Source organism: Sparus aurata, chromosome 11 (assembly GCF_900880675.1).
Source record: "Sparus aurata chromosome 11, fSpaAur1.1, whole genome shotgun sequence".
In the NCBI taxonomy this organism is placed as follows: domain Eukaryota; kingdom Metazoa; phylum Chordata; class Actinopteri; order Spariformes; family Sparidae; genus Sparus; species Sparus aurata.
The window spans coordinates 7140515-7154156 of NC_044197.1; the positions used below are offsets into that span (position 1 = coordinate 7140515).

The window sequence follows — 13642 nt, forward strand, 5'->3', positions numbered from 1 at the left end:
CTCGTGTGTACAGTCAACACGCTTGTGTAGTTTGTTAAGGTAGAATTACACCATTGTTTCACGAGAGGAGCTCCAGGGACATAATGCCACGGTGTGTTAGAATCTAAACAGGTGGAGTTGGAGGATTTAACCATTTCTGAGTCTTCTTTGTGGAAAAGCAACAATAAACTTTCTCTCAATACATGTTTTCAGTCCTCGGGTGTCAGTGGAAGTTCCCTGCGAGTCAAAGCTCCCCAGTGAGCTCAGAGGGTGCAACCTTTAGATTGGTAACTGGATCTCTCTTCAGGGTGAGAATCCCATTTCTCGTGAAGCCTGACGGTGAGCAAGAATTTCGTGTTTTCTCAAAGTAAGTATCTGTAGAGTCTGTCTCGATGTCCACGACAAAAAGCAAAGGGGTTTACTTGGAAATGAACACTTTTTCTCTCTCATTCTGAGCCAGGGGATATTTGATTACACATTTGACTGTAGTGAAGTTCAATAAAACCCACAGAATATTGAGCCCAGTCCCTGTTTTATAAATGAAGCGCCGCCATTTACTAGAACTCACAGCGCAGTGATTCAAACATTAGTATTCAGAAACTGTATTAAATATTAACTCATACAAATGTGCGGAGCACACGGCATCAATTCTAGGTTGATTTGCAGTCAGTAAATGTTTAATCCAGACATTCTTTTACTACAAAGCAGAACATAATGGAGAGCAGGTCATCCATTTTTATGGCAAAGCACTTTTTTGCTGCCCTAGCAGGATGGTCTCTCCCCAGTGGGGCTGCTGGGAGCGGGTCTGGCTGAGTCTCAAAATAAGAAACTGGGATACGGAGATGAGTGAATGCGAGAGAGAGAGAGAGAGACCCAGAAGCTCAGAGAAAAAGCAGTCAGAGGAGAGGAGCGGAGTATACAAAGCGCCTGAGGCAGCGGGCAGGCACAGAAATTACTGGCAAGGATAAAAGATGAATCCGGATGGCGAGGAAATATCCCAGAGGAGAAGGGTATAAAGGAGGGAGGAACAAAAGCCAGTGCAGGAGGGCGAACTTGCGTGTGCTTCAAAGCACAATGAGCCGGGCGGAGGAGAGCCGTCCTCTCACACTGACCTGTCCGGGAAAGCCTGTGTGGAGGCCTCGGGTCATTCTCAGTGCCACAACCAGTGCTATCTGGAGCATTAAAATGAAGCACATCTGGCATGAAATCTTACCTCTGAAAGAAATGAAAGAAAGGACTATATATAATTCCCTTCCTCTGCGAGTAAATTGTTTTCCAGGTGAGATTTGGCATCTTCCTTAATGCAGAACTTTTGATGTTTGAGGAAGAAACGTTGTGTGTCAGAAGCGACGCTGTTCCTGAGTGAAAAGGTGTTAAAGTGACAAGAAGCAGAGCACCCAAAATCTCTGTATCCAGGTCAGCGGTGCTCGTTCACAAACACTCCACCAGCCTGCTACGGGGCGCCTTCCACCACTTGTGCTCAAAGTGTAAATAAGTGTGACAAGTGAGGGTCCACAGCACGGTACTAAACACAGCAGGAAACGGATAAGTGCATGAAGAGGGAGTCTGGCCCGACATGGCGGGTCTACAGAGGATGGCTTCCTACTTCAGAAATGCAAAAAGCACAGGAAACACACAATGGCAGATGAGGCTTTCTGACCGAGGCTTCATCAAGAGCGATGTCTGATTGTGTGGAGGTGGAGGGCGGATTAAGACACACACTGAAATGGAGTGTTCAGACAGAGGGTGGATAGAGGTGCTGCAGCAATAGAAAGCATTAAAAGAAAAAACAATGTGTTTTTTGAACGATTTGAAGCATGTCAACATTTTCTGGTAGACACCCAAGTTACAAGTATGAACCTGAAAATAAGCACAATGTGGGAAAACATTTGACACCACTATTCATGTCTGAATATGTATCTACAGCCCAAAAGACTGGAAACTTAAGGAGGTTTCCTTTGTTTCTGGTCTTTATGCTAAGATAATGTCACTGTTTGTCCGTGGTTTTATACTCAACAGACAGATGTGAGAGTGGGACTGTCATTCTCATCTATTGCTCCAAAGGTAGCTCATAGTAGCAGCATCCGCCAGGTTGCTTTCAATATCCTGTTAAGGTGAAGGCGATATTGTTGTAAAAACTGTAACAATATTGCTGAATATCTCACAGCTGGGATGAGATTATTCCAACTGTCCCAGAGAACTGAGAAGAAATCCCAACAGACTAACTGCCTCAGTCTGAACCGATGAGTTTGCACACGGCCTCATATCCACAGGTGCCTTGGCTTTTTTTTTTTTTTTTTGCATCACATGTGTGATGGTAGGATGATTGATGAAAAGGCTCTTTCAACTTTAAAGACTCAGCCTGGCTGATCCACTGGCTCGTATACAGAGGAGAGGTGAGGGAAGTTCACATTCCAGTCAAATCCCAGTCTAAACACCTGCACGGCGAAGACTACAGCCTCACATGTGTTTCCTTCCTGTTAAAGTACCATCATTTTCCCCACCACCCCGCATTTTCACACCTGACGTTTGCCTTAACATGAGATGATGCCATCTTTTTGATATATTTTTACATGTGCATAAATAGACCTACACTACACACAGCCGCAAACTTCATACTGGTAAAAGAAAAGCAGGGGAGGGTTTACATATAAGGTTCTTTTTATAAGAGCACCATCCAGTTTGTGTGTCTCAGATACTTTATCTCTCACTTCCAACTAATTTCTCTCAGCAGATAGCGAGGCCACTCTTTATGCAGAGCAAGAGGAGAAGAGTTCATGAGAATTTCACTAGACTTTATCTTCTTTTATTATCTCCTCTTCCTGCAGAGATCCCGAGATGTGTCTTAACATATCTGAAGGAATAATTCCATTGCGTAACATTTAAGTCTGTCTTTGTGGCAGTGGTGGCCTGGGAGGAGCGTGGAGGAGCACAAAAGCAGAATGGGAGATCATATCATTTAAAGACTCTCTGAGTCGGGAGAGGATCCCACGCAGGTGGCCTGAAACGCCCGTGGCTAGCGGCGGCGGGACAAAGAGCAGCCGACAATAGTTTTACAGCCCTGTGAGCTGTCAATATTTCTCCAGGTTGCCAGGGAAAAGAATGTGGCGAGGTGTCGTAAACTGCATGCTACAGTAAAGTTGGTTTAACTTTGAGGTCCGATGTGTATTTATTTCATATTTGGGAAAAACCTTGTAGTTTCTGCTGCAGTATTAAGAATTATAGCCACATGTGGGTTCAGACGGAGAGCTGAGCAGATGTTGTAGAGCCCAGGACAGTCACTGTCTGTCCTAAATAAATAAAGGTGAGGTAACACGGATCTTTATTCTCCGTCGCATAGAGCTGCAACCATTAGTGGATTAAGAGAATTAATGGATAAAAGAATGAACTGACGAAACTGACAACTATTTTGATAGACCATTAATCGAAGATGAAATAGATATTAGATAGATGAAATAAAGCAATTTTTCAAGCAAAAATGTCAAAGATTTGCTTGTTTCAGTAAGAGGGTTTTATGTCTTTTTTGTCTAGTGATGAAAGTAAATGAAGAGTCTTTGAGTTTTGGACTGTAGGTTGGACAAAAGGAGCAATTTGGAGCGCTCTGGAAAATGCTGATGAGCATTTTTCTCACAATCTTTGACATTTTATTCACTAAACGAGTCTTCTAATAAGTCAAATAACCGTGAAAATAATCAGCAGATTAGTCAATGTTGTGGAACCCTGAAGAAAACTGTCAGATCACTATTTCGTAGAGAAGAATAAGAGCTACAAAATTCAATCTGCAAGTTGTCCGTGTGTAGTCCAAGTGTTCGGTGATCAAACACAAGATTTCAAACTGAGAGAAGTCCTTGAGAAGCCGAAGGAGGTAAAGTACAAAGACATTCAGGAGCAGCCGCGCAGCTTTTCACGGCTCAGTTCCTCTTCAGCTATGAGTGACAACCTGGACGGGAGACTTTGTTTAAGTTATTGAGTTGACTTTGACAGTTTAATAATCCCCGGCCCTGCAGTAGGTCGTCGCCGGTCCGCTGACCTGTGGCTATTCAGTATCATGTCAAACATTAAATCCACTCTAATTGGCCGGTCAAGTCTTTAGAGGCTGAGTGATAAGCAAGATGGGGGCGGCTGTGTTTGCTCTTTTGTGTTTTGAACGGGTGTGTAGGGGGGGGGGGGGGGGGGGGGGGGGGGGGGTTTCGAGGTCAGCAGGCTTTTGAGGTCAGGGGGTAGATGACTCTGCCCCCCCGTTCCCCGCTCCCCCATCCTCCTGCTCTTCAGGACAGGCTTGAATTGTCTCGCTAGCCCCTCAGCCCCACACTCAGAAGTCCATAAAGAGTAATGGCTGCTGCTGGGGAATGCTATTTAATAAAGAGACTCGCATACACCTCAGGGCAGGGAGATAGCTTATCATGGTCCCCAGTTCCTGCAGCAGAAGAAACAAGCCAGTCTCGCCGACAACAAACTGGAGCTTAACTTCCTCTCACGGGGCCTATCGCTACAAAAACAGGGATCTTTCGCACACATACATTCCAGCGCAGAAGCCCCGAACGCACTTAACGCCAGTGTTTTGCTCCATACACCTGAAAATATACAGAAAAGCCAGCAGAGGGATTTAAGGTGTATAGAAGCCCACACTCGGAAGCACTTGCTCTCGCGGAGGGTCCCGACCGCAGGAATGCAAAGTGTAATCACTCACACATTTCCCCTCAAGCAAAGCAAATGAGAAACCTTCACCTTCATTTTAACAAAACGTCTCCTTTCATAAACAAACACAGCCTCAACCTCCAACTCCTGCTTCCCCGCCCCCCCATCCCCCCTTAATCACACCAGCCACCCAGGGCCAATTTAGGGGAGCACGTGTGGGGTGCAAGGTCCCAGGAGTGCAGGCGAGGGCGAGCACTGTGGTTTCCTGGTCACTGGCTTTTCGGAATGCTTGACTTGACAGAACGGCTCAGCAGAAAACCACTTCAATCGCAGGCCGAGCGATCCACCGGGGGCCGAGGTGCTGAGACACACACATAGTTAACGGAGCCGAGTGGAGCCTCGGGTTCAGCTCGGTACAGAGACCGCACTTCTCATTTCAATGTCAAAAAAAGGGACTCTGGTGTAAAATTAATTTGCTGACAATGAAGTGTTTATACCACGTTATCAAGTTACCATGCGGGACACTGAACAGAGCTGTCGTTTTGTTCATTGTTGGGCACTTTGCTTCATTCTCTGGTCCCAAAATCAGAGTGCTGAATAAAAGCTGCGATGAAGAAGAGAGATATGAGTTATAAGACGGCTGAATGAAAACAACAGGGCACAGCATCACGGCTGTCTGGGCCTTCACGGTGCCTGTCTGGAAAGAGGAGGGGAAGGGGGGGGGGGGAAGGTGCGGGAATAAATGAGCCAGTCTTTGAAATCTGCTCTATAATTAGCAGGGGTACTATATCAGCGGCAGGTTGTCTGGACCTGCACAAATATGCTCACGGTTCCGATAATGAAAGACGAGCAGAGGCTGCCGAGACCTCCAGCGTGCGATTCACTGATGAGCTTTCTTTTGTGCCAATGATTGAAAGTGTGTACTCGCTTTGTGGAAACTAGATCGAGGATGGTGGCATTTATTTCTTTCCACAACTGCTACCCACCACATATATTTAACTCAGCTGCATGATTACTAGAAATGGAATCCCTGCTGCTGACATTTGATTTCACTCGCTGCTAAAATCTTTTCACAACCCACATTATCTGAAATTCTATCGCGCATCCGAAACATGGATTGACCTCGGATGGAGTGTGCATTGACTCGTCGCGGCGGCCTCACTTAGTAAATCGAAGCCCCAGTAATGGCCGGACTGGGTCAATGAAATGCAGAAGTCACGGACTGTCAGCGGGCTAATGTGTTTCCCTTCTCTACGCTGCTCATGTGGAGTGGATGATGTGCTACTGCTGCCGTCCACCGAAACTTTCACTCCGGGCAACGAGGGCTCACAGAGCTGAAGTGGAGGACCGGCTCCGGAGTGAAATCAAGAGACATAAAAAGGACGGTAACTGATGAGTATAAATACACGCTGTGCAATCTTTACTCAAGGGGTTGTTTAAGCGAGCAGTGAAAGTAGCACAGTGGAAAGCATAAAGCCCCTCTAAGCAAGTGAGAAATCAGAGCTGCTGCAGGCCGTTGTCTTTCCTTAAATGTTAAAGTCACATGAAGTGTGTGTCAAAGTATTACATAAGCCGATTACTCTGAGTTCGATCGTTTCGGTCGACTGCGCTTGGCAGTTGCAAATGTACAGCCCTCAATATTAAAGCACACTTAATCAGTCAGCTGGTTAAATAATGGATTCTTTCAAAATAAATCTCATAAGCTATAAAGAAACTGTGAGTGTGTGCGCTTATCCTAAAGATAACATACAGATCCCGTTTCTTCATTTGCTTTGTGTACATGTATGATTTCAAATTGTTATGCACTTGATTGTCCAAATTGTGTGTACACGTGTGAATTAAACCCTCTTTGCCACCTTTTGTGTCCAGCACTTTGTCTCTGAATTACCGTTGTGCTGAATGTTTATGAGCTAATACTACAACTGATAACACGTCTTATCGCTTACAGATTGTAACTCTAAAGTCTCGAGATTATGTAAGACTGTGCACACAGTTATCTACACTAATGCGTGATGGACTTAACGAGGTCCTGCTCCTTTGTCCATAATGAGCAAGGGAGAGCATGACGCAGCGCCAGGAAAATGAAAGGCATTATCAAAATCCTGTGTGCTGCTGTGTTTAAAGTCGCTCTCCGTGGATCCGTGCTTTTCTCTGTTTGGTATTGTGACACAGTCTCCGGTGCAGTCAGCACAAGGAATGCGGGTGAACTGCCAGCCATGTGCTCTCGGACCAGAAAAGCCGGAGGGCCACTTGCCACCACAAGTATTACAGCTCCCCCTCCACACTGAGCTGGTGTAACTTAAAACCCAGCAGAGTGGTTTTACATGATGGGACTGCACTACAGAGACCTGGCCCGGCTGAGGAGCTCTGTCTGTAGTCAAACACAGACAACGATGGGTTGTCACAGGAGACCTGTCCAATCAATGTATTGAGGGACAGACGCCAGGCTCCCGGCGTGAATTCCTAGTGTGAGTCCGAAGAGTGTTTTTTGCATTGAACCGGATGCACTGACTTTCTTTTTTTTTTTCATCCTCAGACACACATTTGCATATCGTTTGTTTAAAAGGGATCTCTGGTACGACTGAGTTGGATTCCACTGTATAAATAACCACGTCAATCAATCACAGACAGTAGAAGCATCACTTGAGTGTCTATATATGGACGCCTCTTGTACAGCTGGTGCTGTTGATAGAGGATGAAAGGCTCGGTATGAGCTGGAGCAAAAGTGAAACCAGCAAACCAAGTCCTCTGACCTAAATGTGTCACACAGAGACTTATGATGAAACGCAAATGTCACCAGGGAGGAAAAAAACTGCTACAAAATAACACACCAATGGCACTTTTCTGCATCACAAGACAAACTTCTTCCGAACAGCAAGGTGGCTCACACGGGACAGCAGCTGATGAGTCAATGTCTGATTCTGCATAATCCAGTGTGGCATCTCCACAGCTGTGGTCCTCGGCAGACGATCTGGGGACAAGTCGCAGCCACGTCATAAAAGCCCACCCCCGCCGACTGAGCCCTCACTGCCTGGAACTGCTCCATTTACACTAATTGTCATTCAGATGAGGGAGGGCTCTGTTGTTTAAGGCTGCCTCTGACACCATTAATGTGAAAAGCACAATTAAGAGTAATTAGGCTTTTCCAGGCAAAAGGGGGTTATTCGGTAACCAAGCATGCGAGACCTCCTGTGAAACAACATGCAGCAGGATAGGATTTGATAGCCCCATCCAAATATATCAACTCCGCAGCGCAGACGTGGAGGAATCAGACAGCAAATCGCTTGTCTTTAATGATGCCGTTTGCTGTCAACTTACTACAGAATGTTAAAGTGAGCCGTGAGTGCTTTATTCATAAAATATGAGTAGTTCTGCTCTAATAACTGATTCTTCTTTAAAGTAGCTTCCCAGATTAACTTACATGGAGTCAAAGATAAAGTCGAAAGAAACATCATACACTGTCACTTATGATCATCCCTTAAGAATGCATGTTGCATCCCGGCTCAGAGAGGAGCGTACTTGCAAATATGAACTGATGGAGCCTCTTTAAATCAGGCTCAAACTGTCTGCAAGACCAAGCAGCAGATCCTGTTGCCTTTGACTTACTAAAAGTAAATGTGACCAAGATGACTCAGGGAGGTTTGCAGACATGCTGCATGTGGTCAGCTGAGAGTGACAGCACTTAACGCGAACTAGGAAAAACAACAAGCGAAGTGTACCTACAGGAGTTATAAACACTGGCAATACATCTCCGCAGGCATCCCGGTTAAAAGGTGTCTGCAGAAAAATACCCTCAGGCAATCCAACCCATTCACAGACCACAGGAAGCAGGGTCTGGGAGACATGCAGGGGCTTGCTGAACCCAAACTAAAGCGGGGTAAATCCACTGGGGTATGTCCGAGCAGGGAAAACAGTTCCGGCCCCGGACAATTCTCGAGATGGAAAGAGGGGTGCACAGGTTTGTTAAGTGCTTCCTGGAGGGTTTATACATAAACACACACACACACACACACACACACACACCAATTCCACATCACAACCCCCTCTCCACCAGCGATTGAGGAGGGAGGGGGGGCACAGAGACTAAAAAGGAGCAAGGCGATGGCCACCTGCTGTGTTATCAGGGTAATGAATTCTTACTGATGGCCATGCAAAGTTCAACACATGAAGCGAGGACACACACACACACACAGTACCCCAGTTTACATCTAAATCAACTGTCAGTGTTTCAAAATAAAATACACCGACACTCATTCATCTTTTAAGATAATAATAAAAAAAAAATCTAACTTTTGACTGAATTAGAGGAAGAAACACAGACGAACAGTGAGCTGCTTCCCGCCATTACCGGTGTGCGTCATTAATAAAAGTTACCTGTAGCTTCTGTGTGATTAAGTAAACTAGCACACTGGGCTGTTAATAGCGATGTAATAGCTAAGTGGCTGCTAGCATGGAGTCGTTACGCTCCAGCCCGGCTGTCACACGCCCCTCAGCGTGGGAAGAGATGGAAACAGCCAGTCTCCCAATGGGCTAATAATGTCTCCACAAACAGCGAGGGAACAGTTACAACAACAACAAAAATTGAACATTTTGAGCTAGCTTGAGAAAAAAAAACATGTCTGACTATCAACTGTCTCAGCGCGCGCTGAGCAGTAACTTCACAACGACTTGATCGTACTTTCTGGAAGGTTTTAAGCGAGTCTGGCATCATTTCTCTGCTTTCTGTAAACTTGTGATAAATTTAGCCAACTTTTTTTTTGTTTTTTTCACATAATTTCACTCAGAGGTGACCAACGGACAGGATGCCTCCCCCTCGCGTGCCGTCCTCCATAATAACGGACAGTGTGGTACTCACGCACTGCCTCCTGCTTGGGGTCCAGCTCGGAGCAGCCCTGCTGGAGCCGGTTGATCTTACTCTGCAGCCCCCTGACCCGCTGGTTGGTGGATGTGAGCTCGCTCTCCAGCTCCTGGAATATGGAGCAGGCATGTTTGGCCAGGTCCGACAGCTGCCGCAAGGTCCGAGACAGAGCCACGTTACTGATGGAGACCAGATCCTCGAAAAGCAGACCCTCCTCGTTTGGGATTTCATACCTGCACAGCAACTGAGGTTCAACGAGTCGTTTGGCAAAGGGCATGTTGGTGCGGACCGGCGGATAAATCCAACAAAAGTGTCCCAAGAGTGAGCAGAAAGCGGTTCTCTCCCCTCGGCCCCTGATCCAGTTTCTCTGAATTCAGCTGCTGCTGCTGATGCCCCCCATCCTTTCATTTGTTAGACAGGACTGCTGTGCTCCTGGCTGCCGCGCCGGGTCATCTGCTGCCCCTGATGCTAGAGTGTTTTTCACTGCTCCCAAGTAGAGGTGGTTTTTAAAAAATGGCGGTGCTAAAACGCGGAGCGGATCGACCAGGGTTTTACTGGATCCGGACTGCTGAGCTGCCCTGTTGGCTTCACAGTCCTCAAGGAAACACACCGCAAAGGTCCTGTAACAGTCTCAGGAGGGGCACTGCATACACATCACACCACAGATAATATGGGTAAATTAAATTATTTAATATGAGTACATATATATAAAATACAATAAATGATAAAGTGAGTTCAGTTAAGGCGCCTGTTATTATATTATTCTGTTTAATCATAAAGGAGAAAATAACACACTGAATACTAGACATTTTAATATTTTTAAACCAAATACACTTTCCTTGTTCTGTAGTATAATTAGCCAAATGGATACCAGTGGTGGACAAAGTATTTAGGTAATTTACTTCAGTAAAGTACCAATATATGTAAAACTGTAAAAACACTCTCTGAGTAAAAGTCCTGCACTCCAAACCTTATTTATGTAAACTTCTTGAATTCATATTGCAGCTGGTTGCTAACTGCCACTAATTGTAGCTGCTAACTGCTGCTAATTGTAGCTGCTGTTAGCTAAGTAAGCCATGCAGCTAGCATTCTGGACTGGAGCTCAGAGCGATATTAGTGGTGGAAATTTCTGAAACACAATACAAGGCTTTGTAAGGACACTCCCACACAGGGTTTAAAAGCCTGCAACTCCCCTCCAGTTAGAACTGAAGAAGCCTCTTGGATGAGAGGTGAAACATCTTCAAGAAACTGAAACACATCCAGCTGCTAAGATACAGAACTTAGAAATATAAAAACGTCTTTGATATAGCATCAGAACTCTTATATCTTCACATCGCTGATAATTGTCAACATTTTTGTAAACTAAAATTCTTACATATTGCACCTTTAAAGTAGACTTAAAGGAAAAAGCACTCAGTGATTTTACTAAAGTAGAGCACTTGAGTAAATGCACTTACAGGAGATCCAAACTGTAATTAATTTACTAAAGAGACAATATATAAGTAACAAGTGTGTCCAGTAATTTTTTAAGCAAAGATACAAATGAATTACTGATTCCAGCCTCCATTCTGGTTCCAAGTTTGAATATTTGCTGTTTTGTTAGTCTATTAGGATTATAAAATGAATGTCTTCGGGTTTCAGATTGTTGGTCAGACAAAACAAGGCATTTAAATATGTTCCCGTGGAATCTGCAAAACTATGATGGACATTTTTCACTATTTTGTAGATCAAACGATTCACTGACGAATCAAAACACTGTTGGTTATTAAATGTAATGGCTATTTCAGCCCTACTTCAACTATCACTATATCTTTTTAGAGTTGACAACAGAGAGAAATGCAGATGATGTACAACACAGAGCTTATGTAAGAAATCCTGGACAAGCATCACACCGCTGCTGTTATTTACACTGTGGTGGTTTGGCTCTATTATTGTGAGTAATGGGTAAAAAAGGAGGGCACTGACAACTTCTCAGATCAGGATTAGTCTGTATCCAATATTCCCTCAGTATCAAGCTAGGTCAAAGCTTTCACGTGATTCCATATGCATCATTTTTTGCAACGTGTAGAGCTTTGTTTGAGGTGAACCTTTGAGGATTCCCGTTTTATAGTTTCCATGTCTAGGTTAATCTTTGCTCTCACCTCTGTGTGTAGACCTGACAGCCCGGGCCGAGCTTCATTCACATTTGCTGAATGAGTGTTTAGCTAAATCCCACCAGCTGACGGGGCCAGAATCCGCAGAGGTGACAGCCTAAAAGCCCTTCCTGTGGCCTAACTAAAGTCCACACCAGAAGTGCAACCTTTGCAAAGCCCGGCCCGGGACAAAGGGGAGACGAGAGAAACGGCGTATGCCGTCATCTTTGAGTAATGGTGCTGCAAACAAAGGGCTAACTTGAACGGACAAAGGCTGGTAATCTTTGTTGTGAGAAGGGTCAGCTTTAACTTTAAGCCACCGGGGTCGTTACAAGTTATTGAGAAGCCGATTGTACTTTTACAGCGTGTGTGTGAACTTGAAAACCAGCTCCTCGTGTCCTCGTCAGTTCATTTCATTAGATTCACTTTGAGTTTCTACTATTTTCCACAGAAGATTTGATCATTACTTTCTGAAACCTGGTTTAATATGGAGGCCTTCAGAGATTTTTTTTTTCTATTCGTGTCTGAGAGCATTAAATATCACTGTCGCCAGCTAGACGAATCAATAATAGTCCTAACCGTGTAGATAATAATAAGCCTGTTGCTGACTTTGTGTGAGATAGCTAGTTGGCAATTATATCAAACTGGCATTTACTCAGAGACAACACATGGCTGACACATATAGTTTCCTCATCACGTGCAGCTGTCATCTTGAAACGCAAACCAAACACTTTTAAGTAGTATTTATAGTTCACTGAGAATTGCTCCCCATTAAGCTTTAATGAACACCCCTCTCCTGATGCATACGATGAAATGAGACCTACAGTACGTGGGGGAGACACTGTAAGTTGACGCAGCAGGTACTGACAGGCAGGGCTGTGCCAAATATTGGTTATGGCACAGAGCAGCTACGAGCGCCTTGTTGTCGTCTGGCATCCCGTGTCTGCCTCCCAGACAGAGCTCACTCTCTCCAGCTCATTCATTTTCTCCATTCACTTCCTCAGATGTGGGAGCGACGCATTATTCAGGGATGCCTTCACACAGCGTGCCGCTGTTTTCCTTGGATTTAATCACCTGTTTCATTTTCTCAAAGAACGTCCTGCGATCTCAATCACCTAATAGAACCCATTCAGTCGTACTTTACTTTTTCTTGCACAATCCTTCACTGCCTGCAAAAATTGAGTTATATGCTGTTGTTTCCAGGAACAATGAGAGCCAATCGTCCATGTGGTCTGTGACGAGACTCGCAGCTTTGTGAGGATGTGCTCAGGCAAAGAGGTGGTTTGAGCGAAACGCTAATATTTGCCTGCTAAAATTCTCACTTTGACAACGCAAACATGCTGATGTTAGTTCGGTGTGATGTTTATCAACTTGCAAATTGCATGCTAGCATGTTGACACTGACTAATTAGCATTAAAAGTGCAGCAGAGGCTGATGGGAATATCATTACTTTTGCAGGTATTTGGTAGGGGTGGTGAAAAAAATCGATTATTGATTAATCGCGATTATAATATTGACGATTATGATTCGATAATTAAATTTCCAAAAATCAATTAAATTTTTTTTTTATTTTTTATTTTTTTTGAAATAGTAATACAAACTGGAGTCCTCCTCTTACTGGCTTCCGCTACATGGTCCACAATCTGGAGCCAAGATATGTTATTCCATCCCGGACCTTTTTCACACTTAAATCGATTCCAAATCTTTACAAGGAGACAAAACTTTCCGTGCAAGTGTCCCTCAACTCTGCTCACAGGGTAGCAATAACCTGCGATGCCTGGACATCCAGAGCTACAGTCTCATGTGTGATCGTTACAGCTCATTATGTCAGCAGTTAATGGAAGCTAATGTCCTACGTACTTCAGACGAAAGCTATGGATGATAGCCACACAAGCGCAAATATGTGTGAGTTTCTCAAAGCAATGGCAGACGAGTGGGGAATAGAGAAACACGCCCTGGTTCTCGTCACCGACAATGCTTCTAACATTAGTCCGGCTGCTGAGCTTGGCAACTTTCTTTTAACAGTGAAACACTA

At 44.7% G+C, this 13642-nt stretch overlaps 1 protein-coding gene across 7 annotated transcripts in view; it reads right to left on the minus strand.

Moving 5' to 3' along the window:
- The window catches only part of nhsa (Nance-Horan syndrome a (congenital cataracts and dental anomalies)), a 59454-nt gene extending 49515 nt beyond the window's left edge, over positions 1-9939 (minus strand). For all 7 annotated transcript variants that reach the window (XM_030433985.1, XM_030433980.1, XM_030433979.1 and 4 more), the window contains exon 1: positions 9473-9939. In XM_030433985.1, the coding sequence (XP_030289845.1) occupies positions 9473-9752 (280 nt within the window). In that variant the 5' untranslated portion in view covers positions 9753-9939. The remainder of the gene's footprint in view (positions 1-9472) is intronic.
- Between the last annotated feature and the right edge of the window lie 3703 nt (positions 9940-13642).